Source organism: Humulus lupulus, chromosome 4 (genome assembly GCF_963169125.1).
Source record: "Humulus lupulus chromosome 4, drHumLupu1.1, whole genome shotgun sequence".
Classification (NCBI taxonomy): domain Eukaryota; kingdom Viridiplantae; phylum Streptophyta; class Magnoliopsida; order Rosales; family Cannabaceae; genus Humulus; species Humulus lupulus.
In genome coordinates, this window is record NC_084796.1 from 193,268,574 (window position 1) to 193,295,410 (window position 26,837).

The following is a 26,837-nucleotide window of genomic DNA, read 5'->3' on the forward strand; positions in this document are numbered from 1 at the left end:
TAGGGAAGCTATCCTCAAGCTTCCCTATGATTGACAATCCCTCTCCTATCTTCTCCATGAGGACAATCTTTGACTTTACAACCTTCTAGAAGAAGGTGAGACCACCGATGACTCGGGCAATTGCAAATATGCGAGATGGGAGGACATGCCCGTGTCCACCACCAAGCTCCCCTTGAGAAGCAAACACGTGGGTCAAAGCTCTCGAGCCCATAGACCTCGCCCATTCGAACCCTCGGGCTCAGGAAATGAGGCACATATTGAGGCCTCATCGAGCTCGTCAGGAGGTAAAGTCATGCTCGACTCATCCATATGGTCTCCATCATTACTTAAGCATGAGCCTGACGTAATGATCCTCTTTGAAGACCCCATGGATAATTTCCTAGCATGGTTGAAAGTAGACCTTAGAGTCCGTAGGTTCGATAGTTGGCTACGTAAATACCAAACCATGTATAGCTTAAATGAGGTTTGGGATGGGGTAGCAGTGGAATATGGCACAAACGGTTATAGGGACCTCTCGAGGATGTCCCCCACCTTTAGGGAGGGAACTCTCATAGCCTCGTTAGAAGAGAGGGGAATTTCCTGGTCCCCAAGTTTGAGCTCTAGTGAGTCCTCCTGTTAGGTCTTTGACACTTTTTTCTTTTTCACTTATAAAAATGTGTATGGCTTTTTTTCTTTCTCATCTTCATTAATCGTCCTTGTGCTTTTCAGGTGACATGGAGTCGAACCTAGACAACATTTTGGGATAGCCCCCCAAACCCCGCAGTACTAAACGAGGTCATGTAACCTCGAAGAAAGGGGCCGACTGAGGGCTCCTCTCCCTCGAAGCCCGCCTTTTTAGAGCCCAAGGCCCAAGCTTCGGACCCACTGGTAATGTTCCTAGATCTTGAAGTAGGCGACCCCTACCCAGAATTTCAAAAGAAAATACACCACAGGCTAAGGAAGATCATCGACGGGCCAAAAAATGACCCATGAATGATGTTCAAACTCCAGATGAAGGGAGTGCATCTTCAACACCACATTATCCTGGCCAAATTTCAAGAACACCTCATCATGGTTACTATAATGCTGAGAGATAATTCCCAATGGTGGAATTGGAGAATCAATGATTACGGGAAAGGCTAGCTGAGGCCACTCAGTTAAATGAAGAAATGGAAAGAAGGGCTGCTGAAGGCCAAGCGCCCCCCAGAAGGACCAGGGAGCAACCACGAGGAAGTGTCGCGACTTGAATGCGAACAAAGGACTCAACGGTGCTAGGAAGAAGAAGCTAGAACAAGCCCTGGAGTTAGCCAGCTGAGGGTTTCATCTCAAAATTCCCCGTAGGCTAACACTAACCAAGCAAGGAGGCCCCTACCAACACTAGGAATACCCAAGTTGTTCCACAGGCAGCTTGGAGTTATAACCCAGAACCTGCAAAACCTGCACAAAACAATGAGAGACCGCCACCATCTCCAATTAGGCATCCTCCTTCTCTCATCAGACATCCGACACCAGTTCGAGACATACCAAAACACGTCCTAGACATAACTCGAGCTGGTGAAGGAAGACCTCAAAGGCTAGCCCAAAGCGCAAGTGTAACGTCCCACATTACCTAATAAGGCTTAGGGCCTTGATTAGAGGGCCATGATGGAAAAAAGTGGAATTATATATTTATATGATATATTTGTGTATCATTATGTGAGTTATATGATAATGTAACTAGATATGAATGTTTAGGAGTATTAAATATGCAAGTGGGCCCGTTTCTTATTAGAAAGGCAATTTTCGTAACTTGGCCTGTTGTTGGCATAATTGTATATGTGTGCATATATGTGAGAGACCACATTATTATGTGGGTTTATTTGGGTTACTCGGCACGAGACGATCCTAGGGAGAAAGTTAGCGAGAAAGTCACAACGAAACCCAATAGCCGACTCGGGGCGAGTCAAGGGGCATTTTAGGTATTTAGCATAGTATCGGGTAATGGGAATGAATAATTGAGGATATATTTGGAGTTAGTAATATTAGGAGGGAATACTAGGAATTTTGACCATTTTCCCCTCAGGGACGTTTTTGGTACCCTGAGCCTCGGGATTAGCTTAAGTAAACTTAAGCCTTAAGAAACCACAAAACACTCAAACACCTCACTTACTAAACCGAATCTATCCCTCTCTCTTTCTCCTTTAGCTTTTCTAAGTTTACTCTTAAGAAGTTAAGAAAATTTTGGCTGGAAACCAAGGAATTGAAGGCTCAGGTTAGGATTTGGGATTAGTTGTGGCTAGGAGAGCCTCATTCATAGTAGAGGTAATGCTGTAATCCCTGTTCGAATTGAATTTCTGCCATGTTTTCCTTAAGCTTTGAGGTGTTCTTGATCTTGTGGCTCAAGTATGAAATTTTGGATATTTGGTGGGTCTTTAATCTAGTTTTTAGTTGGCTGTTGTTGCTGGGAAGATATTAAAGTTGTTATGGGGATTAAATTGTGGTTTTAGAATTGAATTGGGATGGTTTTGATTGAGTTGGCTGAAGAAAAACCAGAGAAATTCTGGGTTCATGGGGGCGGGCTGCGTAACTGTTCTTGGGGTGCCACGACCCTCTTGAACCTAGGGGCCAAGGAGGGTGTTTGATGCGAAGGCGCGTCGCGACGCTTGTTAGGTTGCACCGCGACGCGTGTCCAGTGAGAAGGGAGGTTGAGGCGTATGACTTGGGCGAGTTGCGGCGCAGGTTCCTGGGGCTGCGACACTTAAGGGGTTTTGAACGTCGAGAGGGTTTTTGAGTGTGGGAACTCAACCCTAAGGGCTCAAGATTGATTCTACTACCCGTTTTAGTAAAATTTGAGGTCTCGAAGGCTAGGACTCAGTCCGGAAGCCTTTATTTTCTCATTATTGAAAGAATCCTATATTATGGTTGTGACTATGTTATTGCTAGGGGCTCATAACCAGGATCGTGCTCGAGGGTTGTTCTTATTTTACGTTATACTCGAACCAGAGGTAAGAAAACTACACCCAATACGTGATATATGTGATTAGGGATTGGCCTAATTGTTAAGAATAATTATGAATAGGGCTTGCGCCCTTGAGAATGATTATGTTTAAGTTATCATTTTGTTTGTTGATTAAACATACTTGAATAGTCTGTACCTGATTAAGTGTTACATGACTGATCGCATGGTTTGCGTAGCTAGGGATAGGCTCGTTAAGGAGCATGGTTATTACTATGTTTGCGATTTCTTGATGATATATTATGATTAATATGTATGCATACTTGTATTGTTGAAGTATGCCCATCTGTATCTGTTTTTGTATCTGTATTTGAATACCTGGTTCATGGCTTGACTTATTAGTCAAGGACAGCAATAGCGCACTGCGCGCTGGTTGAAAGGCTTAGGTCCAAATCAGCAATGTACTATTACATTGGCCGACCCAATGGTCGATGGAAAACAAAAGTGTTTGGCTAGATCTATGGCTTGTTACCCAAAGTTAAGGGCGAGGGCCCCAGGTGACTCTATGGTCACATAGCTTAGGCATAAGGCCCCGGTGTAGCGTCCCAAATTTGCTAATAAGGCTTAGGGCCTTGATTAGTGTGCCTGGAGGGTAATAATTTATTTAATTATGTTAATAAATGAATTTGATGATTATGTGATTAGAAATGCATGTTTAGGTGAATTAAATATGCATGTGGGCCCCATTTACCTATTAGGAGCATATTTTTAATTTTAGCCCGTTGAGGGCATAAATGCAATATTTGTGTATTCTGATTGATACCATGAGTGAATGGTGATATATTTGTGATGCATGATCCAAGACAGTCCTAGGGAGCAATTTAGCTAGAAAGTCACAAAAGGGTCGAATACCTGGTTCGGGAGGAGCCTAGGGGTATTTTGGGAACATAATATGTGCTCAGGAATTATTGAGTAACAGGTAGTAATTTAGCAATGATTTGGACATGTCGGAATTAGATGGGGATGGGGATTTATAGGAACACTCGAGGATTAGCGGGATATGACAAATTACGAAATTGACCTTAGTGGCACTTCAGAACTTAGATTGACTTAAGGGGAAATTTGGTCTTTTGGTAAGAATATACATGGTTTAGAGCAGGCTAGGTATTATGGAGAAGTCACTGGAATTAAGGAGAAGGAAAAGAAGCAAAAATAGATAGTTTCTCTTTGCTTTCTCTCCCTATCCATCAGTTCTTTTTCTCTCTCTCTCCCTTGTGAATTTGAGGCTGAAGCTTTAGGAAAACTAAAGGATGAGGCAATTGAAGTTAGCTCAGGGTCGAGTACAAATCATAGGTAAGCTCTTGGACTTGATCTTTATGTTGAATTATTCTAGGATTAGAGGTTTACGTGGAAATGGATTCTAAGTATGATTTTGGATGTTGTTGAGTATAAAAATTGTTTCTGAGATTTGTTATGGAGTCTAGGTTGTGTGGAAGGAAAGTCTAGGCTTGATTCTAGGTTAAATTGGTGTTTGGAGTTTGAAATTGAGGTTTAGGCTCGAGGAAAACGCAGGAAAAATGGTGATTTTATGGGTTTGGAGGCTCGAGCTGCGACCCCTTATTGTTTAAGTTTAGTATATGTTTAAAAAATTTGTTGATATTATGCTATGTAGTGCATATTTGTGAATGAATAGTGAAGGCCGGGAGCAGCAAAGACCGAGAAAGGAAGAAAGCCGAGTACGACAAGGGGTCGGGAATGGCGTTGAGCATGCGGAGTGGAAAGACGAGTACGGAAAGGGGCCGGGAACGGCGTTGGGCACACAGAGTGCAAGCCGTTAGGACGAGACCTTCCTAGGATGCTGGAGTCATCCTCTCGAGGAAGACCACGAACCCAGGGCCTGGTAAAGCACTTAGGACGGCATGGCCGCTATGTATTTAGCCTGTTGGCTGCTTTGTTATATGCTGTTGATAAATATGCATATGTTATTTGTTTTGTGTTGAGTTTTCTTGCTGGGCTTCGACTCGCGGGTGCTCAATGCTACAGGTAAAGGCAAAGGAAAGGTTGACCAACCATGAGTACGGAGAGCGTGGAGTGATGGGTACATGTTCGGCCTGCCTGGCCGCCGATGCTAGGGTTATTTTGGGAAAAAGAAATGTACTGTAATAGTTGTTTTGTTGCCTAAATTGACCACATGTACATTTTGATATGTAATATATTTTCTAAATAGAATTTTGGGATCCGAATTGTAAAACTTTATTTTTAATGAATAACCAAATGCTTTATTTTTAATGACTTTAACAGGTATTATCCCAGTTTAGTCACACTTTTAACCTAAAAACTTGATTAGCTAGTTATTGGCATGTTTTAAACTCACTTAGTAATGACTCTAAGGAAGTAGGACGTTACACCCGGGGTTGACTCTATGGTCAACTACTCAAGGCAGCGACCCAGTGGTCCAATGACCATTTATTTGTAATTGTATGCCTGTATAAGTAGGTTATTACTGCTAGACATACTATATAAATACTTGGAAATCTGTATTCTCTGTTCATGCACGTGTTTTAGTTTTCTTGCTGAGCCTTGGCTCACGGGTGCTTCATGGTGCATGTAAGGGAAAAGGAAAGCTTGACCAGCCATGAGTTGGAGAACTTTAGTGGCAGCATGTACATATGCGGCTGCTCGCCCACCATGGCTGAGGATGTCTTAGAGGAAATAGGGTTGTAGCCCTGATTTTGCTGCTTAGGTCGGCCGGGTGTAATTTTGATGCATATACACCCTTTTAAATGTTTGTTTGTAATATTTTGTGATCTCATGTACGTATGAAACTTTTTAAATAAAAGTCAACAGTTCCTTTGACCAAAACTTTTAACCCTAACCCTTGACGTTAACCTTAGGTACACGTTTATAACCAAACAACTTGATTAGCAAGTCTAACATAATTTAAAATACACAATGTAATGGTCTTGGATTAGGAGGTTGTTACAACTTGGTATCAGAGCTGCCAAGGTTTAAGGGTTCTTGAAGACTGGCCAGACATGTACATTCGCCACTAAAGACAAGCTTAACTCAGGGTTCGGTAACTATTATGTGGTTATGTGTTTAACTATTTAAATATGATATAAATGCTTTATCTGCGTGCCTGTTTAGGAAGCATGAGATAATCTGATAGGGCTTGGCCTTTGACTGTTGCATGAACGATAAAGAACATGCTTATTAGCATTGTTATACATGGGTAAATGTTTGAATATGTTTATGTGCATCGTTAATTGTTTATGATTGTCAGGAATGCTTATTAGCATTGTTATTTGCTGATGAATATCAGGAAGTTCTTATTAGCACCATGAGTGAATATATTATGTGTTGGCATGCTTATTAGCATTGCATATATTTGTCTGTTTGATCTTGGACTGTCAGGCGGCAAAAGGTATGGTTATTACTTACCTAATGGCGAATTTGATCACTACAGAGTGGGTTGAATATCAGTATGAAACCTCAAAGGTCATAAAGGTTGGCTGGCCAAGAGTTACAGGCTAGGGAAGGGAATGACCAGGGCCAGGCCCCACCGCCAGCTCCAGAAAACTAGCATCATGTGCTTGCTGGCATGCAAGACAGATTAGAGAGGCAGGAGGAATAGATTCGCCTCTTGAGATAGCAACAGGTTCCAGCAGGGAACCCACGACCCACAGTATCAGTAGTGATACAGCCAGAGGTACCAGTGGTAGTTTAGCCCTAGGCAGGGGGAGATAGATGGGAACACTTGTATAAGAGGTTCAAGAAACAACGCCCTCCACTTTTTGAGGGCAGCTCAGATCCACTGAAGGCTGAGAAGTGGACGACCATGATAACCACCATTCTGGACTTTGTGAGGGTATGTGGTAATGAGAGAGTGGCATGCGCCACTTACATGTTTCGGGAGGATGCCCGAATATGGTGGGAGGTGGTATCCCAGACAAGAGCAGTAAACACCATGGAGTGGGAGGAGTTTAGAACCTTGTTTAATGAGAAGTACTACAACGATGCAGTTAAAGCTGCGAAGGCTGAGGAGTTCAGCAAGTTACTTTAGGGTAATATGACAGTGACTGATTACACCCTGAAGTTTGATAGATTGGCAAAGTTTGATAGGGATTTGGTGCCCAATGATGGGACTAGAAGAGTGAGATTTCTCCAGGTGCTACAGCCTAAGAGATGTTCGTATTACTGTTGTGCCAGGATTGACCACCTATGCACAGGCTGTGGAGAAGGCGCTTATAACCCAGAGCCCAAAGAATAAGATCTGGTGTGAGAATGTGGGCAGAAGAGATTCTAGGAGGCCGGGACCTCCATTTACAGGTTTTGGTAGGGGTGGAGGCCCTGGTGACCAAAAGATGAAAACTCTGGATACAGTTTCAGTTCTAGGGCCAGATAGGAGGCCACAGGGTGTACAGATGGGCTGCTAAGATGGTGGTGGGACCTGGAGAGTATTCCCAGAGTGTACCCATTGCAGGAGGCGCCATATTGGGGAATGTCGGGCGAAGGCCTGTTTTGTTTGTGGCAGTGTGGGGCATCTGAAGAAGGACTGCCCAAAAGCCAGAAAGGAAGAGCCCAAGAAGTTGGACAGTCTCACGCTAGCTCGGGTGTTCACCTGGACCCAGGCAGAGGCCGAGCTAGTCCCTCGGTGGTTACAGGTTAGCTTTCTAGTGTTGGAACCTTCTATACTGTTTTGATTGATTCGGGCGCTACACACTCTTTTGTTGCTAGTAGGATTATAGATGGATTGTGTAGGCCATGTGACTTTTATCCTGCGGGGTTTGGTACTATGCTGCCTACCGGGGAGCTAGTGGTTTCCAGGAGATGGGTTAGATTACTACCAGTTACAGTGGATGGCAGGGAATTATCAGTTGACTTGGTGGAGCAGGTGATGACTCATTTTGATATAATTCTGGGTATGGATTGGCTAGAGAAGTATGGGGTAACGATAGACTGCAAGAAGAAGATGGTAACCTTTGAGCCTGAGGGTGGGAACCCCTTTGTATTCACTGGCACTATGCATGGACCCCGTATACCTATGATATATGTACATAGAGCTAGAGACCTATTGTAGGGGGGAAGCATAGGGTTCCTAGCTAGTGTGGTGGATACCACTCAGGTCATGCTAGTGGGACCAGGATAGACTCGATTAGTCTGTGAGTTTCTAGATGTGTTTCCAGAGGATCTGTCAGGGTTACCTCCACACAGGGAGATTGAGTTCGTGATTGAATTGGCGATAGAGATAGAGTTGGTATCTAAGGCACCTTACAAGATGGCTCAAGTTGAGCTGAAGGAGCTAAAGATGGAACTACATGAGTTATTTGACTTGGGTTTTATCAGGCCCAATTTCTCGCCACGGGGCGCACTAGTTCCCATTGTGAAGAAGAAAGATGGTTCTCTAAGGATGTTTATTGATTTTAGAGAACTGAACAAGTTAATTATGAAGAACATGTATCCTTTTCCTAGGATTGATGACTTGTTTGATCAGTTCCAGAGTAGGACGGTATTCTCCAAGATAGATCTTCGATCATGTTATCACCGGCTGAGGATCCAGGAGGAGGATATATCGAAGACAACTTTTCGCACCAGGTATGGGCATTATGGGTTTTTGGTGATGTCATTTGGATTGACTAATGCCTTTGCAACATTTATGCATCTGATGAACAAGGTGTTCAAGGATTACTTGGATCAGTTTGTGATCGTCTTTATCGATGATATACTCTTAGTCAAAGATAGAACACAAGCAACACCTTAGATTGGCACTACAGAGGTTGAGAGAACACATGCTATACGTGAAATTCAAGAAATGTGAGTTTTGGTTGCCACAGGTGACTTTCTTAGGTCACATAGTATGTAAGGACAGAATTATGGTGGATCCAACGAAGATTGAGGCGGTCAGAGATTGGCTAAGACCGAAGAATGCTTCAGAGACCACAAGTTTCTTGGGATTGGCAGGGTATTACAGACACTTTGTAGAGGGTTTTCTAAGACTACGTCATCATTGATAGAGTTAACACGCAAGAATCAGAAGTTCATATGGTCAGACGAGTGTGAAGATAGTTTCCAAAAGCTCAAGAAAAGTTTGATCACCGTTCTGGTTCTGAGTCTTCCTACATATCAGGACAAGGTTGTGGTTTTTTATGACACCTCGAGGCAGGGCCTGGGTGTGTTCTTATCCAGATAGGGAAGGTGATTGCCTATGCATCACATAAGTTGAAGGAATATGAGCATAATACCCCACACATGATTTAGAACTTGCAGCAGTGGTTTTTGCATTGAAGGTGTGGCGACACTACTTATATGGTGAAAAGTGTGAGATATACACTGACCACAAAATTTTAAAATACTTCTTTACTTAGAAGGATCTGAACATGAGGCGAAGACGTTGGTTCGAGATGGTAGAGGATTATGATTGTGAGATCTTCTATCACCCTGGGAAGGCCAACGTGGTAGTAGATGCCTTAATCCGGAAGGGTCCGGGACAGTTATTTAGTGCCAAGCAGATATCAAGGGAGTTAGCTAATGATATGGCTAGAGCAGGAATTGAGTTAGTAGTGGGCCAGTTAGCCAACATTACCCTACAGTCTACTCTTTTAGAGAGGATTATGGAAAAGCAGTTAAATGACCCACAGTAAGGGCAGATTAGAGGGGACGTCCTAGCTGGGGTAGGTAAAGACTATACGGTGTCAAGGATGGGCTTGTTGACATACAAGGATTGAATCTGCATTTTGATGGACACCAGGATCAGGCAGGAGATTCTGGATGAATCTCATACTACCCCTTATTCTCTACATCCGGGCATCACGAAGATGTACCAGGATTTGAAAGTTGTATATTGGTGGCCAGGGATGAAGAGGGATGTGACTGAGTATGTGAAAGGTGCCTGACTTGTCAGTAGGTCAAGGTAGAGCATCAGAGACCAGCAGGGCTGTTGCAACCTCTGGATATCCCAAAGTGGAAGTGGGAGGACATCACGATGGATTTCGTGGTGGGATTTCCCAGGACAGTGGGCCAGCATGATTTGATTTGGGTCATTGTGGATCAGTATACGAAATTAGCTCATTTTCTACCAATGAAGGTGAATTACACGGTTGACCAGTATGAAGATCTATATGTGAGAGAGATAGTTCCGCTTCATGGGACTCTGAGGTCTATTGTTTCTGATAGGGACTCTATCTTTACTTCCAAGTTTTGGGGAAGTTTACAGTGGGCGATGGGTACACAGCTAAAGTTCAATACAACTAATCATCCTTAGACCGATGGTCAGTCTGAGAGGACTATCCAGATATTGGAGGACATGTTGAGAGCATGTGTATTGGACATTGAAGGGTCCTGGAGTAAATACTTGCCTCTAATAGAGTTTTCTTATAACAATAGCTACCAATCTACTATTGGAGTGGCACCTTATGAGATGATGTATGGTAGGAAGTGTAGATCGCCCATTCACTGGGATGAGATGGGTGAGAGGAAATATTTGGGTCCTGATGGCAGTTCAAAGGACGATTGAGGCTATTGAGAAAATTAGAGCTCGGATGCTCGCGTCTCATAGTAGAAAGAATAGTTATTAAGACCCAAGGCGAAGGAACGTGAATTCCAGGTGGGGGAATATGTCTTCCTTAGGGTTTCACCACTAAGAGGGGTGAAGAGATTCAGGAAGAAGGGCACATTGAGCCCTAGGTTTATGGGACCATTTGATATCATGGAGAGAATCAGTCAAGTGGCCTATAGGTTGGCCTTACCCCTGCACTGTCTAGCGTGCACAATGTATTCCAAATTTTCATGTCGAGAAAGTATGTATCAGATGGGACTCATGTATTGAGTTATGAGGATCTAGAACTGTAGGCAGACTTTTCTTATGAGAAGCAACCAATTTAGATTTTAGACAGGAAGGAGAAGGTCCTAAGGAACAAGACTATACCTTAGTTAAGGTATTATTGAGGAACATCACGGTCGAGGAAGTGACCTGGTAGCTGGAGGTAGATATGTAGACTCAGTATCTCAGGTTGTTCAGGTAAAATTTCGAGGATGAAATTTCTATAAGAATGGGATAGTTGTAACGTCCCACAATACCTAATAAGGCTTAGGGCCATGATTAGGGGGCCATGATGACAATATATGGAATTATATGTTTATATGATATATTTGTGTATGATTATGTGAGTTATATGATAATGTAACTAGATATGCATGTTTAGGAGTATTAAATATGCATGTGGGCCCGTTTCATAATAGAAAGGAAATTTTCGTAACTTGGCCTGTTGTGGGCATAATTGTATATATGTGCATATATATGAGAGACCACATTATTATGTGGGTTTATTTGGGTTACTCGGCATGAGACGATCCTAGGGAGCAAGTTAGCGGGAAAGTCACAACGGGACCCAATAGCCGACTTGGGGTGAGTCTGGGGGTATTTAAGGTATTTAGCATAGTATCATGTATCGTGTAATGGGGAGGAATAATTGAGGATATATTTGGAAATAGTGAGATTAGGTGGGAATACTGGGAATTTTGACCATTTTTCCCTTGGGGACATTTTTGGTATTAGCTTAAGTAAACTTAAGCCTTAAGAAACCACAAAACACTCAAACACCTCAGTTCCTAAACCGACTCTGTCCATCTCTCTTTCTCTTTTAGCTTTTCTAAGTTTATTCTTGAGAAGTTAAGAAGATTTTGGTTGGAAACCAAGGAATTGAAGGCTTGGCTTAGGATTCAGGAATGGTTGTGGCTGAGAGAGCATCATTCATAGTAGAGGTTATGCTGTAATCCTTGTCCAAGTTGAATTTCTGCCATGTTTTCCTTACGCTTTGAGGTGTTCTTGAGCTTGTGGCTCAAGTATGAGATTTTAGATTTTTGGTGGGTCTTTAATCTAGTTTTTAGTTGGGTTTTGTTCCTGGGAAGATATTAAAGTTGTAATGGGGATTAAATTGTTGTTTTAGAATTGAATTAGGATGGTTTTGATTGAGTTGGCTAAAGAAAAACCACCAAATTCTGGGTTCGTGGGGGTGGGCCGCGACCCTGTTCTTGGGGTGCCGCGACCCTCTTGAACCCAGGGATCAAGGAGGGTGTCTGACGCGAAGGCGCACCGCAGCATGTGTCCAGTGAGAAGGGAGGCTGAGGCCTCTGTCTTGGGCGGGCCACGGCGCAGTTCCTGGAGCCGCGGTGCTTAAGGGGTTTTGAGCCCCTGGAGGGTTTTTGAGTGTGGGAACTCAACCGTAAAAGCTCGAGATCGATTCTACTACCCGGTATAGTAGAATTCGTGGTCTCGAAGGCTAGGACTCAGCCTGGAAGCCTTTATTTGCTCGTTATTGATAGAATCCTATATTATGGTTGTTTCTAGGCTATAGCTAGGGGATCGCAATTGAGATCATGCTCGAGGTTCGTTCTTATTTTACACTATACTCGGACCTGAGGTAAGAAAACTGCACCCAATACGTGATATATGTGATTAGGGATTGACCCGACTATTAATAATAGTTATGAATAGGGCTTGGGCCCCTGAGAATGATTATGTTTAAGTTATCATTTTTTTTGTTGATTAAACATACTTAAATAGTCTATACCTGATTAAGTGTTACATTACTGATCACATGGTTTGTGTAGCTAGGGCTAGGCCCCGTTAAGGAGCATGGTTATTACTATGTTTGTGATTTCTTGATGATATATTATGATTAATATGTATGCATACTTGTATTGTTGAAGTATGTCTATCTGTATCTGTTTTTGTATCTGTATCTGAATACCTGGTTCAGGGCTGGACATATTAGTCAAGGACGAAAATAGCGCGCTGCGCGTGGGTCGAAAGGCTTAGGCCCAAATCAGTAACGTACTATTATGTTGGCCAACCCAATGGTCGATGGAAAACAAAAGTGTTTGGCAAGCTCTATGGCTAGTTACCCAGAGCTAAGAGTGAGAGCCCCAGGTGACTCTATGGTCACATAGCTAGGGCATAGTGCCCCGGGTTAACTCTATGGTCAACTACTCAGGGCAGCGGCCACAGAGTGGTCCAATGACCATTTATTTGTAATTTTATGCCTTTATAAGTATGTTATTAGTGATGGACATACTATATAAGTACTTGGAAATCTGTATTCTCTGTTCATGCACATGTTTAATTTTCTTGCTGAGCCTTGGTTCACAGGGGCTTCGTGGTACAGGTAAGGGAAATGAAAAGCTTGCCCAACCATAAGTTGGAGACCTTCGGTGGTAGCGCGTACATATGCGGCTGCTCATCCACCACGGCCGAGGATGTCTCAAAGGAACTAGGGTCGTAGCCCTGATTTTGCCGCTTAGGTCGGCCGACTGTAATTTTGATGTATATACACCCTTTTAAATGTTGTTTGTAATATTTTCGAATCCCATGTACGTATGAAACTTTTTAAATAAAAGGCAACATTTCCTATGACCAAAATTTTTAACCCTAACCCTTGACGTTAAGCTTAGTTATATGTTTATAACCAAACGACTTGATTAGCAAGTCTAACACAATTTAAAATGAACAGTGTCACGGTCCTGGATTAGGAGGATGTTACAGCAAGCGAAGATAGAAATCCTGGAACTGGACAAGGACAAAGGAAGAACCATGAGGCCTTTATAGGAGAAAACCATGGGGCAAGGCCGGCGAGACATCCCCAGTAGTTAGGAAGTCACCTATCCAGGTCTTGAGGCATTGGGATCAGGGTGCACATGGATAACCCACCTCGAAATTATGATCGACAACAGCAGTAGGAAAGAACAGTTAATTTCCTCGAAGATAGGTATCGTACTAATAGTATGGATGTTGGATGTTAGTAGGTTGGTAAGTGTATACTATACCGAGACAAGATAATACGAGAACTACCCAAATAATGCTCTTGATCTTCGTGACCATCTAAGCCAGAACCAGGGGCAGTACAATCAGCCGAACCCGAACCTAAGGGCTCATCTAAATGCCCAACGAGTTGAGCCTTTGTAACTGGTGTATGTGAATAACTAAAACCCATTACAACAACAATGAGTTGGAGTTCCTATGAACAATAACCAGCTCCCTCAGGCTCAGGCACCACCTCTAGTGGATCCAAGTCAGAAAATGATCAACATACTAGAGGAACAGTTCAAGCTTCTTCGAGAAGGAAAAAACAAGGAAAAATTCTATGACTTGGATGAGGAGCAGGAACATTTTGCTCCTCATATTTTGAGCACATCATTCCCAAATGGTTTTAAGATACCCCATGTAGCGCCTTACAATGGAAGTGTTGACTATTAGGAATAATTCCTAGTGCGCAGCGAATGTTGCGGTAATGGTATACAACAAAATTTTTCATATAAACAACTTTATATGAGAATCTTTTAATATGCAATATGTTAATCAATATATATATAATATGTATATGAAAAAATAATACGAAATGATTTACCTTAGCCTATCAAGAATCCTTGAATCTTTTCGTATGTATTTCGATCTTCCTATCTTTGCTAGAGTATTCACACCTATATCTTCCAAGACGTTCTTTACACCTCAAGATGTGGGTGGAAACATAGAGAACAATGATCAATTTGTGAATCAAAAGAGTTCTCAACACATGAAACTTTTGATTATATGCTCAAGAGAAAAGGTTTTTGCTTTGTGAAAAAGATGATAACTTTTTCTTCTCTGTTAAAAACTTGTTCTTTCTGTTTTCTATCATATAGAATATATAGACATTATTACCATAATAATAATAATAATAATAAGAATAATAATAAAATCAATCATATTTTATAATAATAATAATAAGGATAATAGAAAAAAAATCTAACATTCCATTTCAAAACCCCTTTTAAAATATTTTATTAACTAATTAAAAAAAATTAAAAACTAATATCTGATAACATCAGATGTGCCACATGCATAGAGTTGTCCAAGCCCTATGCGTGTGACCTATCCTTGAAAAATGGGATTTTGATTTTTTCATAAGTTTTTATTTTAGTTAATTAATAATTAGAAATCCAAATAAGGTATCATCTTTTTAAGGAAAATATAACAACTTAAATTTCAAAATTAAAAATTTGAATTTCTATTATCATCATCTTATTATTAATTAATTAAATATAATAATCAAAATCAATTTTAACCATCCATGTTTATTTATTCACACTTAAATAAAATAATTGATTAAATTAATTTATTCTATTTCTACGCAATTTCAAAAAATTGCACAAATACAATAATAATTTGTGCAACTTCAATTATTACATAATTACATATTTATCCCGAAGAATAAATATTTTCTCAAATAGCTCATTCACAGTTTAACCTTTGTATCAACTCTTACCTTGATTAGCGTTGATAAAGTCGCCCTGAGACCTATGGACCAATAATTTCAAGTTCCAATAAATAAAATATTATTAACCAATACTCTTTGATTCAATAATCATATTTATCAATCTCATGATTATTCTACTATAAATATGAGACTAAACTTTTGAGAATTAAAGACATATATTTACTGAGTACTTTATTGTAACCATAAATTGTCCATTGATATAATCATTACATACAAATTAATCCTCTACTGATGATTCATAATTAAGTGAGAATAAAATTATTGTTTTACCCTTTTTAATTATATCATGATTACTAGTGTACCATTTGATGTCAATAACCTTGTCCATTCCAAAAGCCAACCCAATAGGGAATCATCATTCAATCTATAAGAAAAGTATAAATTCCATATTTGTTAAGCTATGTCCCCAGCCATATGCATCGTTGAATCCCCAAATAATAGTTCTTAGCCTGATCATTCTGACAAACCATAACACGTGAATCAAATAATCAAATGACATATATAGGAGTTCATAGTAACTTCAAGATTATGATGAGTTTGTATATGATCATCAGTTGATGTGTTTTATAATATTATGAAATGTTATTTAAACAAGTATTATTAAATCACATCTGGTCCAGTTCTACATACTCTTAGCATGTAAAGTACCTCCACTAAAGTGTCCTACTACACTAGTAACCCAGATCTAGGTCACATGTATTCATAATACTAGTGGACCGTACTAGAAGTAATTAATCTAAAGATAATATAGTACATAAGGTACATATATACAATAATTCAATCCATTCATTTATTTCATTAAAACCTTTGTCTACTACAATTGCTTGAATGACACAATTCCCAACAATCTCCCCTTTCCCTAAAGCAAATGAGGCATTTCCCTTAACCTCATGCTTCTTACATGACCCTAAAAAGATTTAATAGAAAAGGTCTTTGTGAACAGATTTGCAAGATTATCTTCGGAGGCAATCTTAAGACAACAACATCTCCTCTATTGACTATTTCTCAGATCAAGTGATATTTTTCCTCTCAATGTGCTTTCCCCTCTTATGACTTCTGGGTTCCTTTGAATTAGCTTATGCCCCACTATTATCACAGTCAAGAACAAGTGGCTGATCCATGACTGGAACAACTTCCAGATCATTATAGAACTTCTTGAGCCACACAACCTCTTTAGTTGCTTCACAAGCTGTTATGTATTCCACTTCCATGGTGGAGTCTGCAATATTGGATTGTTTAATACTTCTCCAAACTACAACACCTCCTCCAAATGTGAAAACTAATCTAGATGATGACTTTCGACTATCTTTTAGTACAAGAAAAAGTACTTTCAATAAGATCGAAAAAATATTATCAAATATATACCATAACACTTTTTGATGTGTTAAGGAAAGCGGTGTTATTGTAGGTCGAAGCACTTTGCATAACACTTTTCCATAGTTATAGACATGTGTTATGGTATAGCCTATGATAACACTTTTGTTGTGTTATTTTAATAGTTAGATAAGTATTTCATTATGCTATTTATAAATAGATTATATAACACTATTTTATACTTATAAAGTAGTGTTATGATACACTTTATAATAACACATTTTCTACATTATAGAAAATAGTTTGCATAACATAATTTTATGCTTATAAACTAGTGTTATTGTAAAAGATACAATAGCACATTTCTTGTATTATTCTAATATTTGGATAAGCTTGAATTATTATTATATAAACCTTTACATTATAATTATTTTTTACTGCTTTAATTCAAACCCGCTTCATTTAATATACTTAAGACACCCTTAACATTGTACAAATATATTTTTGAGTACGAATTATATGGTTCATAACACATATAAGTAAATAATTATGGCAAAATACATTCAAGATTATCTAAAAAACAATCCAAAAGTCTTAAGATATTCAACACTGCCTAATTAACATAAACAAATCATTCATACAATAGTCAACAAAATAGTCTTAAACAGTTATATATTCAAAAGTAAAGGTAGGAATTCATGATCTTCCAAATGTCAGCACACCAAAGCCTTCCAGATCAGATTTTCTTTTGCACTTCACTTGTTGAATCTGGTAAATAAAACATAAAAGAAAAACTAACTAGGTCATGAAATATCATATCATTCATCTAAAATAGTCAATAATATCATGATGCATAACCAAATTTACAATAATTGAGTTTGAATAATAATAAACAAGTTATTATATTACACACATTACTACAACTATCTATACTCAAGTGACCTTAGAACTTTAATTAAATGGTGCATAATATTAATTCAATTTGGCCCCGTTATCATTTTGTCTTTCTCATCTTCCCTATCAAATCAATCAAATAATACTATCATAATCTTGGATTGCATATCGGTTAATGTTTCATGTATAATAAAATAACCAAATAAATACTTCTTGGAATAACCTTTTGATAAGGCCATGCAACTATTGAGCCAACAACTTCTCATATAAAAGCATCGCATAGTTAGGATGAATTATCTATCACACCCCAGGTGAGATATCTATCAGTATAATCAAACCAATTCAAGCAAACACAATTTATTTGTAAGAAGATAATACATAATTTTAGATAAAATCTAACATCATTTCCCTTACAAAGGTTACCTAACCATCTATCAATACCAAGTAAAAAGAATTCAAACAACACACAATAAGTTTTCTTCCTTATATCACCGCAACACACAAACAAATTTTCCAGAACCTACTTCTCTAAGACACACAAGTTTTCAACCTTCCGTTATCACTGCAACACACAATTTTAATCTCAAAACCTACTTCTCTATGAATGAATATTTAAGATATTCAAACTCCCCTAAAATTTGTATGATATTAAGAAAAGAGTTAAGAGAACATACTTTTGTACCTCTTGCAATTAATAATCAAGTTAATTAACTTTGCAATGCTCCTTGCCAATTCGATCCACAACCTAAAGAATATAATCAATACCTAAGAGATTAATACAAAATTAAAATTAAATGATACAATAAGTAAAAAAATTCTTTTATATATTAATTTTTGGGTATATATGGTTATCATATTATTAATTTTTCTCTCAATATATATTTTGTAAGAATATAGTCCATGGTCATATTCTGCATTGTTCATATATGGCTTATAAATATAATAGTTATTTAATGGCTAGAGTTTAGGAACTTTTCCAAACCAAACATTTTATCAAAATGGCACTTTTCCAAGCCAAACATTTATCAAAGTTAGAATTATATAACAAAAGACTTAACAAAGTTAACCTTGCTTGTCATAACAGAAATATCTAACTTAACTACTTTCTCTTACAATATAGCTTTATAAAAATTTCTCTCTCTCTCTCTCTCTCTCTCACTCGCTCTTCTTGTTTATAAGATCAATGGCTCAATGTTGCATATTAAAGATTGGAAAAGACAAAAAAAGTATATGAGTAGTCTCAATCAGGGAGTACATTACAGCAGTAAAAGTAATAACAAGGACTCAAATGTTGAAGAAATCATTCTTTAATAATTGATATGATCATGAGTAACCTCTGTCAAATTTTGAAGTTCTTGTTTCTGGAAGATAAATGCAAGATAAAATCGAAACTTAACAAAATAGAACAGAGTTTTTGTTTGATTTTTATTGCTCATTTGGATAAAACCATTGTGCAACTTAATATTTCCCATGGTATTTAAAAAAAAATATTTGTAAAAAAGCTATTGAAAATAATCTTCTTCTCAAAGAGATTTATGTACTAAAAAATGATTTTGTAAATAGGTTTCAGCCCACAGATGCCAAATGAGTTTTGATATTTTGGCATATAACAAACATATTGTTCAATAGAAGAAGATTAACAAGCAAAATGGACAAGTCAAAAAGGAAATAATCACAGTTGAATTTCAAACAAATGGAGAGTGGAGTCAAATTTCACGTTCTATTCACAAATTTTTCAGTAATCAAACAATTCTCTCTTTTCTAAAAAGGAGAATAAGTATATAGTGTACAAAATTGTTTTTGCTAACTCTTTTTAGTTAGTGCTACAAATTACAATCACTTCAATTGAGAAGTTATATCAATGAAGACATCTTCAATTGGAACTTCTTTAACGATTTGGGCAATCTACTAATTTTAGTAGATCATACATACTGTTGTCATGATTTTTTTTTTTTTTGTTTATTTCCTTCTATAAATAAATCCGCACGTGCATACTTTATAACACATGATACAAACAGTGTACGACAAAGTCTATACATAAAAAATAAATCTATGAACTATCAAACATATATTTTAAAATCGACTATTAGTTTTCTCAGGTCAAAACATGACAAAAAAATGTTTTAAGATCAATGTATATTCATGGTATAATTCATATTAAGTTTATACAGAAGTCAATTTCAGGTCCAACATAATTTATAACCTTATATTAACGAAGACAAAATAATGAATGAAATTAAGAGAAACAGACATGAAATACTGATAAAAAAAATTAAACAAAACACCACTACTTGTAATATTAATGGAAATTAATAAAAGGAAAATGTGGGACATAAAAAAAAATCACCCCATGATACAAACTGCTAAGCAGCAAAACACGAGGAAAATCTCCTAGTAAACTCAGAAGCAAGACTGTCACCATAAACATTACACAAAATACTGCCAATCTCTACAAAGATCAGAAAATCGAACAAACTCATTTGTTTTAAACAACCGTATAGCTACCCAATGTCTTGCTTTGTCCCATATGGAACATTAAAACATTAATTAGTTATTTTTTAATAATCATTTTGTCGAGCTGATTAGTACTACTTATAAATAAAACATCCCATGTTCTCTTATCCTAATATACCCAAAATAGAGAAAATGAAAAAGAACAAACATTATTTTTTTCACTTATGCCATTAATGCATCACTCATCGAAATACTTTCATAAGGATTCCATGCACTTTCCCATGTAGGAGATTTTCTAGTCATCATTGTTTTGATATTGCCTAAAGGATTTATGTTTGCAACCTAAGACAAATCAGATTGGTTGTGAGAATGAATTAAATGTAGGTGAATACTTGAGAGAGAGAGAAGCTACAAAAGCCCTAAGCATAGACCAATAAACTTACAGGCCAGTTTGAACCAAATGCTAAAGTAGCATTGCCACTTAGAAGTGACCCAAACAAATAAGAACCCTTTAGAGCCCTATCAAATCCAAGCTTTTTTGTGGCATATTCAAAATCATACATTAGGTGCTCTGGCTGTTAACATTTGACATATAGAATTAACTCAAATATATAAATAGGTTCAACAAACGTAAAGTATTTATAAGTTCAACCAACTCTATGCCAAGGTGGAGCAAATATTGTTATACAAAGGAACTCATTCTCTGTAAAGTCATCCTAAACATGAATTACGTAAAGTATCATCAATAAATGAACTGACCAGTAATGACACTAACATGACATGGGTATTCTCCCTAAAAATATGCTCGTAATCTCAGCAACCTATATATGTGTGTGTATCCCTGCCACCACATACTTTTATTGTTCTGTTTGCTTCTTGTGAAACAAACAAAGATAAAATAGAAGAAAAGTAACTTCTACCAATATAAATGATCTTTGTAGATCAAGACTCAATATTACTGATGTTGTAATGATGGGACCTAAATTTACACTCCAAGGGCTCGCTAGGTATGGATTAAGAAAAAAAAAATAGCGAAAAAAATGAGTGGGTTAATCATTTACAGATAATAAGTTATGAAAAAGAAAAAAAAAGATGAATAAAACAGTAATATTTATCTCCCCAATAATAGAATAAATGAATAGGGAATTGGTTAGAATAAAATTATCCCACATTTATCAATTAGACTAATTTATCTCATTAGGTGAATTCTAATATGCTCTTTAATTACATAACCTAAACACTTAATAAATATTATACACTCCAATCCTATCATTCTTTCCAAACATGATCTAAGATACACTCACAACTTTAGCCAATTCTTACTAAAGATTGGACTAACAATTACTACAGCAACTTACCACCACCAAATAAAAACAAATAACCAAAAGGAAAATCACCTTGAAAAAACTAAAACAAAATAAATAAATTTTAAAAATTAAAAGTTGAATAAAATAAACCCCAACTCAAACAGTAGATAACAATATTGGCAATGGGTGTTGATATTTCATTTCTCGCAACCTTAAATGTTACAGTATGTTACTAGAGTGCAACATAGAGCTGTGATGAACCTGTATTGAAGCAATAATCCCTAGTTCACCAAATCGGTTTGCAGTCCCAGGTGGAAGATGCTAGGCATGCTCAATCTGAAATTAGCTCTAGTCATGCAAAAATAAGCATGGAAAGAAATATCAATATTAAAACTTTGCAATACTTAATTGCTACTTGGAGCTTCAAATTATGGTAACTTTAAGAATCTTGATCAAATCAGAGAGTCTAGTCTGATTGTTGCCTGATTTTTTTGTATTTTGTAAATTTAGAGATTTTCTTTTATTCCAAGAAATCTGGATGTACAGCTATAGATTTAATTTGATTTGCTCCTATTTTTCCAGATTGTAATATGCCTAAATAAGAAAGAGAATTTTTTCTTCCTTAATCAACGAATCATATCACATTTTCTACACTATTCTAGAGCAAAAAATCTTACCCAGAATCTTCGATCCCTTATTCCATTTTTAGAAATTATGGATTCATACATATCGAGGATCCTGTCATTTGATCTATCACCTATAGCATGAATGGCAACCTGAAAGAACTTCCACTATTGTAATAATTTTTACTAAGGCAATTTAAATAAAACTACAAAAGAACCGACCTGTAGCCTATGGTTATTAGCAGCTAAAGTCAGCTTGAACATCTTTTCATAATCCGCCACTTGTAAACAATAATTTTGAGGCTCATCAACATATGGCTACAAAAGTCAAAATGCAATCTTCAATGAGGTTATTTGACAGGATGAGATAATTAAAAAGGAAATGCATTATATGAAGAAGCAGTTTGGACTTGGGAGTAAGACTGCCTCTCACAAAAATATTAGAGAGCAAAGTGAAAAGAAAAGAGAAAAATGAGTTGTTTGGTAGGAAGGAAAAGTGGAGGGAAAAGAAAAGTGAGGTGAAAAATATTGAGTACGACCCACATATTTTTTCCATTCCAAATTGGAAAGAAAAATGAAGAGATAAGTTTTACACAAACGAATAAAAGATATACTTTCATATCTATCAGTCTACTTTTCTATCTCTGCTATATTTTCTCTCTCCCCAATTTCATTTCCTTTGTACCAAACGTAATATAAATGTCCATATGTGCAGCGTGCACAAATCTTATTTTCTTGCCAGTGGGCTCAACAAGATAGAACTGGCGCTCCAGCCCCAAACCGCAAGAGTGATGATAACTAAAGGACATAATAGGCCATATATGTTGAAATATTTTTTTTAAGGTTAATGAATGCCAAACTATAATTGTTTTTACCTCATGAAACAAGGCACTATTAGAACCTAAAGATCCATCAGCAAAAGCTTTGACACCACCCAAGTATATCCATTTGCTTATGGACTTGCCAACTCTGTTAACAACATCCGGAGAGTGAAAATAACAACCTCAGGTTTTATACTGTCAAAACCATTACAGTCATTGAGATTTATACATGACAGGAAAAAACATTAATTTACTTGATATCCATGTTGTTTCCAGTATTCGAACATTTGTTATCCAAGAAATAGCCTAGCATCACATAGATATTATTTAGTAGCAGATTTGATGAAAGGGAGTTTAGGAAAAAAGAAAAAATAACAAATATGGTAAGCAAGGGATCCAAACATTTATTATTTAATGAAGTTAAACTAAAGCACAAACAAATAACAAAAACCACATCAGCTATAGCAGCATTGCACAACATACATGTACATGTGACCACGTCTCTAATGAAGAAAATAAGCAAACTCTGATCCTCATCTTCCTGGAAGAATCTGCCCATTGATAAACATCTGTGTAAATCAATGAAAAAAATATTTATTAACTGATAGTTCAAGAGGCACAATCACTGTGCTGAACTGAAAGCAAAGACAATAGAAAACCTGAACTCTAAGGTCAGCTTTGAAAATTTTTAATTTAATAATGTGATCAGTATAAGTATTAGAGAATATATTTAAAACATAAATCCAAACACGAAACACCTATTTAATCCCTCATCATAGCATGATTTAGTCCCAATAGAATTTTTTATTAAAGTTATTTCTTTTTCTTTTATTTTTCTTGATTCAATAAGAAAATTGATAAATATCTATCTTACCTATCAAATAATATACTATCTTACTATTAAGAACATAAATATGTATTTATATAAAAATCAAGGCCTAAATTAATTTGACAGATTAAATACACTTGAAAGAGATGCATGAAACAATTAAACGGTAAAACAGCCACCCAATATTTTAATATTCTTAGTTAAGATAAGGGTATTGAGGTTGCAAGATCAAAGAAAGGGATATTTCTATCACTAAGAAAATACATCTTAGATCCAGCCAAATTGCCACCCAATATATGACTCTTTTCCAAATCTGATCTTCATCAGCTTCGACTCCTTCGGAGATTCCCTTATTTCTTTCTAACCAAATGGCCAACCAAGTAGCCATCACCCCCGCAGTCCATAATAACTTTTTAGCTTTGTACCAATACAATGGTAGCTGTATACCAATACAATGGTAATTAAGAAGATCATTGTATCAACTGTACCTAGGGTTTGTTTATGTCCATTGCCTCTTTCCTTGTATATAATGGGGGTTGTTTTCCTCTATCTATATATCTCCTCTTATTGTGTAACCCTGCTCTTTGCTCCTTGTTTTACCTAAGGTAAGGGTTTGCATGGTTGCAAGCAGCTAATAGCAGTACTACCTTTGACCTTCAACAATGATAAAATCTTACACTTCTCTTTATAACCAAATAAAAATAGTTCGAGTAATTTGTTTGTCAAATTGCAAATTGACTTTTTTATATAGGAAACAAAAAGGCACATTGATAGAGATGATGGGTTCTCATCTAGATTTACAACCCAGAATGCCAAATCGAGGTACTGCATACTAAACACAGAATTACAAAGTGACTTTCTAGCTTCAGAGCAATTGGATTGGGTAGCTACATTTAGTTTGGTTATACAAAAAAGTTGCATAGATCATTTTGTAGGGGATTTTCAGTAGGACATAGTTACAAAGAGGATTTTGTATGCAGTTTCTTAGGAGAAGAAAAGAGAGAATGTTTAAGACATGTATGAAGTTAAATGTTACCTCTAGACGCAGTTCTCATAACGGTTCTGCCATCTGAATCTTTTGATGAATTATCAATCCCAACAAACTTTAGTGCCACTAAATTTTCCAAGCCCGTATGACCATCAGTTCTTGGTAACCAAACTTGCACATTCAGATATTATTAGAAAATAGTATGCTAGTTTAAATAAAATTAAAGCCCAGAATATCTCTTATATAATAATGAAATCTATAATATTATGGCATACATGATTATTTGGAGTAATATCATCAATCCAAGAAGCAGGTAGAAGAAGCTCATCCACGAGATGGTATAATTTATCTCAAGGAAGTTGCTAGTTAAGAATTATAAACAGATCCTAAACATTACCAAAGAAACAAAATTACTCTGCAATGATCTCTACTACAGTTTCAAGCACAGCCAGTTAATGCAGTATTGTGGCAACTCTAATAGCCATTGCAATTCAATATATGGTTCACCCAAAACATTCGAGGAGAACTACCTACAATTTCATAAACATAAACTACCTAAACTGAAACTGTAAGCGTAGAAGACTTACCATCCAAAAATCTGAAGCCTAAACTATTCGGGGACTGATGAGGAAACACCGTAGAGCTGAACGTTGGATAGAGTAGATGATCGGAGACACCATAGGCGATTGGAAATGCTGAAGAGCCAAACGTTGGACAGAGCAAATAATCGAAGACACCGTAGGCGATTGGAAACGCCGGAGAGCCGAACATTGGACAGAGCAGATGATCGGAAACACCCTAGGCGATTGGAAACGCCGAAGATGATCGGAGTCAAACAAGATATTTCCTAGAAAATTCTTTAGAGCTTTGTAATTAAAAAAGGAAGAGGAAAAAAATAACGCGGGCTCCCAAAATTATACCACCATTTTTTTTCTTTTTTCTTTGCCACTTATTATTTTATTATTTTAAGTATCATAATACTTTTTTAGTAGTCTTATATTCATATGTTATGAAAAAGGGTATTTGGTGTAGTGTTTGTCTGATTGAAAATCATAATTAGTATATACAATGGGGTTCAGGTCTCCACCTGAATACACAAGCATGTAATCTCTAGTATGTCTAAGATACTTGAGAATATTCTCTACTGCTGTTCAATGACTCAATCCAGGATTGGATCGATAATGGCTGACTATCCCGGCTGTATAAAAGATGTTAGGTCTGGTGCATAGCAATGCATACATTATACTGCCTACTGCACAGACATAGGGATATTGTCTCATGTCCTCGTCTTCCTGAGGAGTTTGTGGACATTGTTCTTTAGACAATTTAACTCCTGAATGGGTAGGCATAGTTCTTTAGACATTGTCCTAGCACTTTATCAATATAAGTTGCTTGAGACAGTGCCAAAGTTTTTTTCATTCGATCTCTACAGATCTGAATTCCTAAAACATATTTGGCTCCTCCCAAATCTTTCATTTGGAATTGCACAGTTAACCATTTCTTTACTTTTGATAATATTTTTATGTCATTCCCAATGAGTAGAATATCATCAACATAAAGAACGAGGAATACCACAATCTTATCTTCGATCTCTTTCCAAACACAAGGTTCATCAACATTTTGTTTAAAACCAAATGTTTTGATTGTTTCATCAAATCTAAGATTCCAAGTGCTCGAAGCTTGTTTAAGTCCATAAATAGACTTAAGAAGCTTGCAAAACTTTTGCTCTTGACCTTTAACTTTGAAACCTTTTGGTTGAGACATGTAAAATATTTTAGTCAAGATAGCCATTTAGAAAAGATGTTTTGATGTCCATTTGCCAAATCTCATAATCCATGCATCTTGTTATGGATAAGAGTATATAGATAGATTTGAGCATGGCCACAGGTGAAAAAGTCTCTTCATAATCAACTCCTTCTTTCTGTGTGTAACCCTTTGCTACTAGCCTTTTTGTGAAAGTCACTACTTTCCCATCTGGTCCTCTCTTCTACTTGAATATCCATTTGAAACCAATAGGTTTAACTATAACGACCCAAATTCACTAATAAGGCTTAAGGGCCTTGATTAGTGTGCCGGGAGGGCATAACTGTATATATCTGTGATAAATTATTGAGACCACATTATTATGTGGATATATTTATAATATGTGACTCGAGGCGATCCTAGTGAGCGGTTTAGCGAAAAAGTCACGATGGGGATTTATACCCGGCTCGGGGCGAGCCTGGGGGTAATTCTGGAAATTTAGAGAATATATTAGAGTCTATTTTGATATTGAGGAATATAATTGGTGATTAGTTAGGTGTCGGGAAGTAAGCGGTAAATATTAGAGCCATTTGAGGAATTAGCGAGAATTAGGTGTAATGACCAAAATGCCCTTAAGAT

General features: G+C 37.2%; 1 protein-coding gene across 9 annotated transcripts; it reads right to left on the reverse strand.

The window, feature by feature from the left end:
- Nucleotides 1-17,086: 17,086 nt before the first annotated feature.
- LOC133831083 (uncharacterized) lies at nt 17,087-25,373 on the reverse strand. 9 transcript variants are annotated; one of them, XR_009892384.1, is made up of 9 exons: nt 25,043-25,368; nt 24,504-24,626; nt 23,122-23,207; nt 22,693-22,786; nt 22,040-22,135; nt 21,872-21,970; nt 21,456-21,542; nt 18,108-18,178; nt 17,087-17,307 (listed from the first exon to the last, which is right to left on the reverse strand). XR_009892384.1 is itself a non-coding variant. In XM_062261250.1 (6 exons), the coding sequence occupies exons 1-6, from the start codon at nt 25,224-25,226 to the stop codon at nt 21,516-21,518; spliced, it is 603 nt and encodes a 200-aa protein (XP_062117234.1). In that variant the 5' UTR covers nt 25,227-25,362; the 3' UTR covers nt 18,199-21,515. The 9 variants fall into 9 exon arrangements, 3 of the variants coding, with proteins under 3 accessions (XP_062117234.1, XP_062117235.1, XP_062117236.1); XR_009892381.1 differs by lacking the exon at nt 22,693-22,786 and having other exon boundaries at nt 21,456-21,530; nt 24,504-24,581; nt 25,043-25,372; XR_009892379.1 differs by lacking the exon at nt 22,693-22,786 and having other exon boundaries at nt 21,456-21,530; nt 25,043-25,362.
- Nucleotides 25,374-26,837: the final 1,464 nt, after the last annotated feature.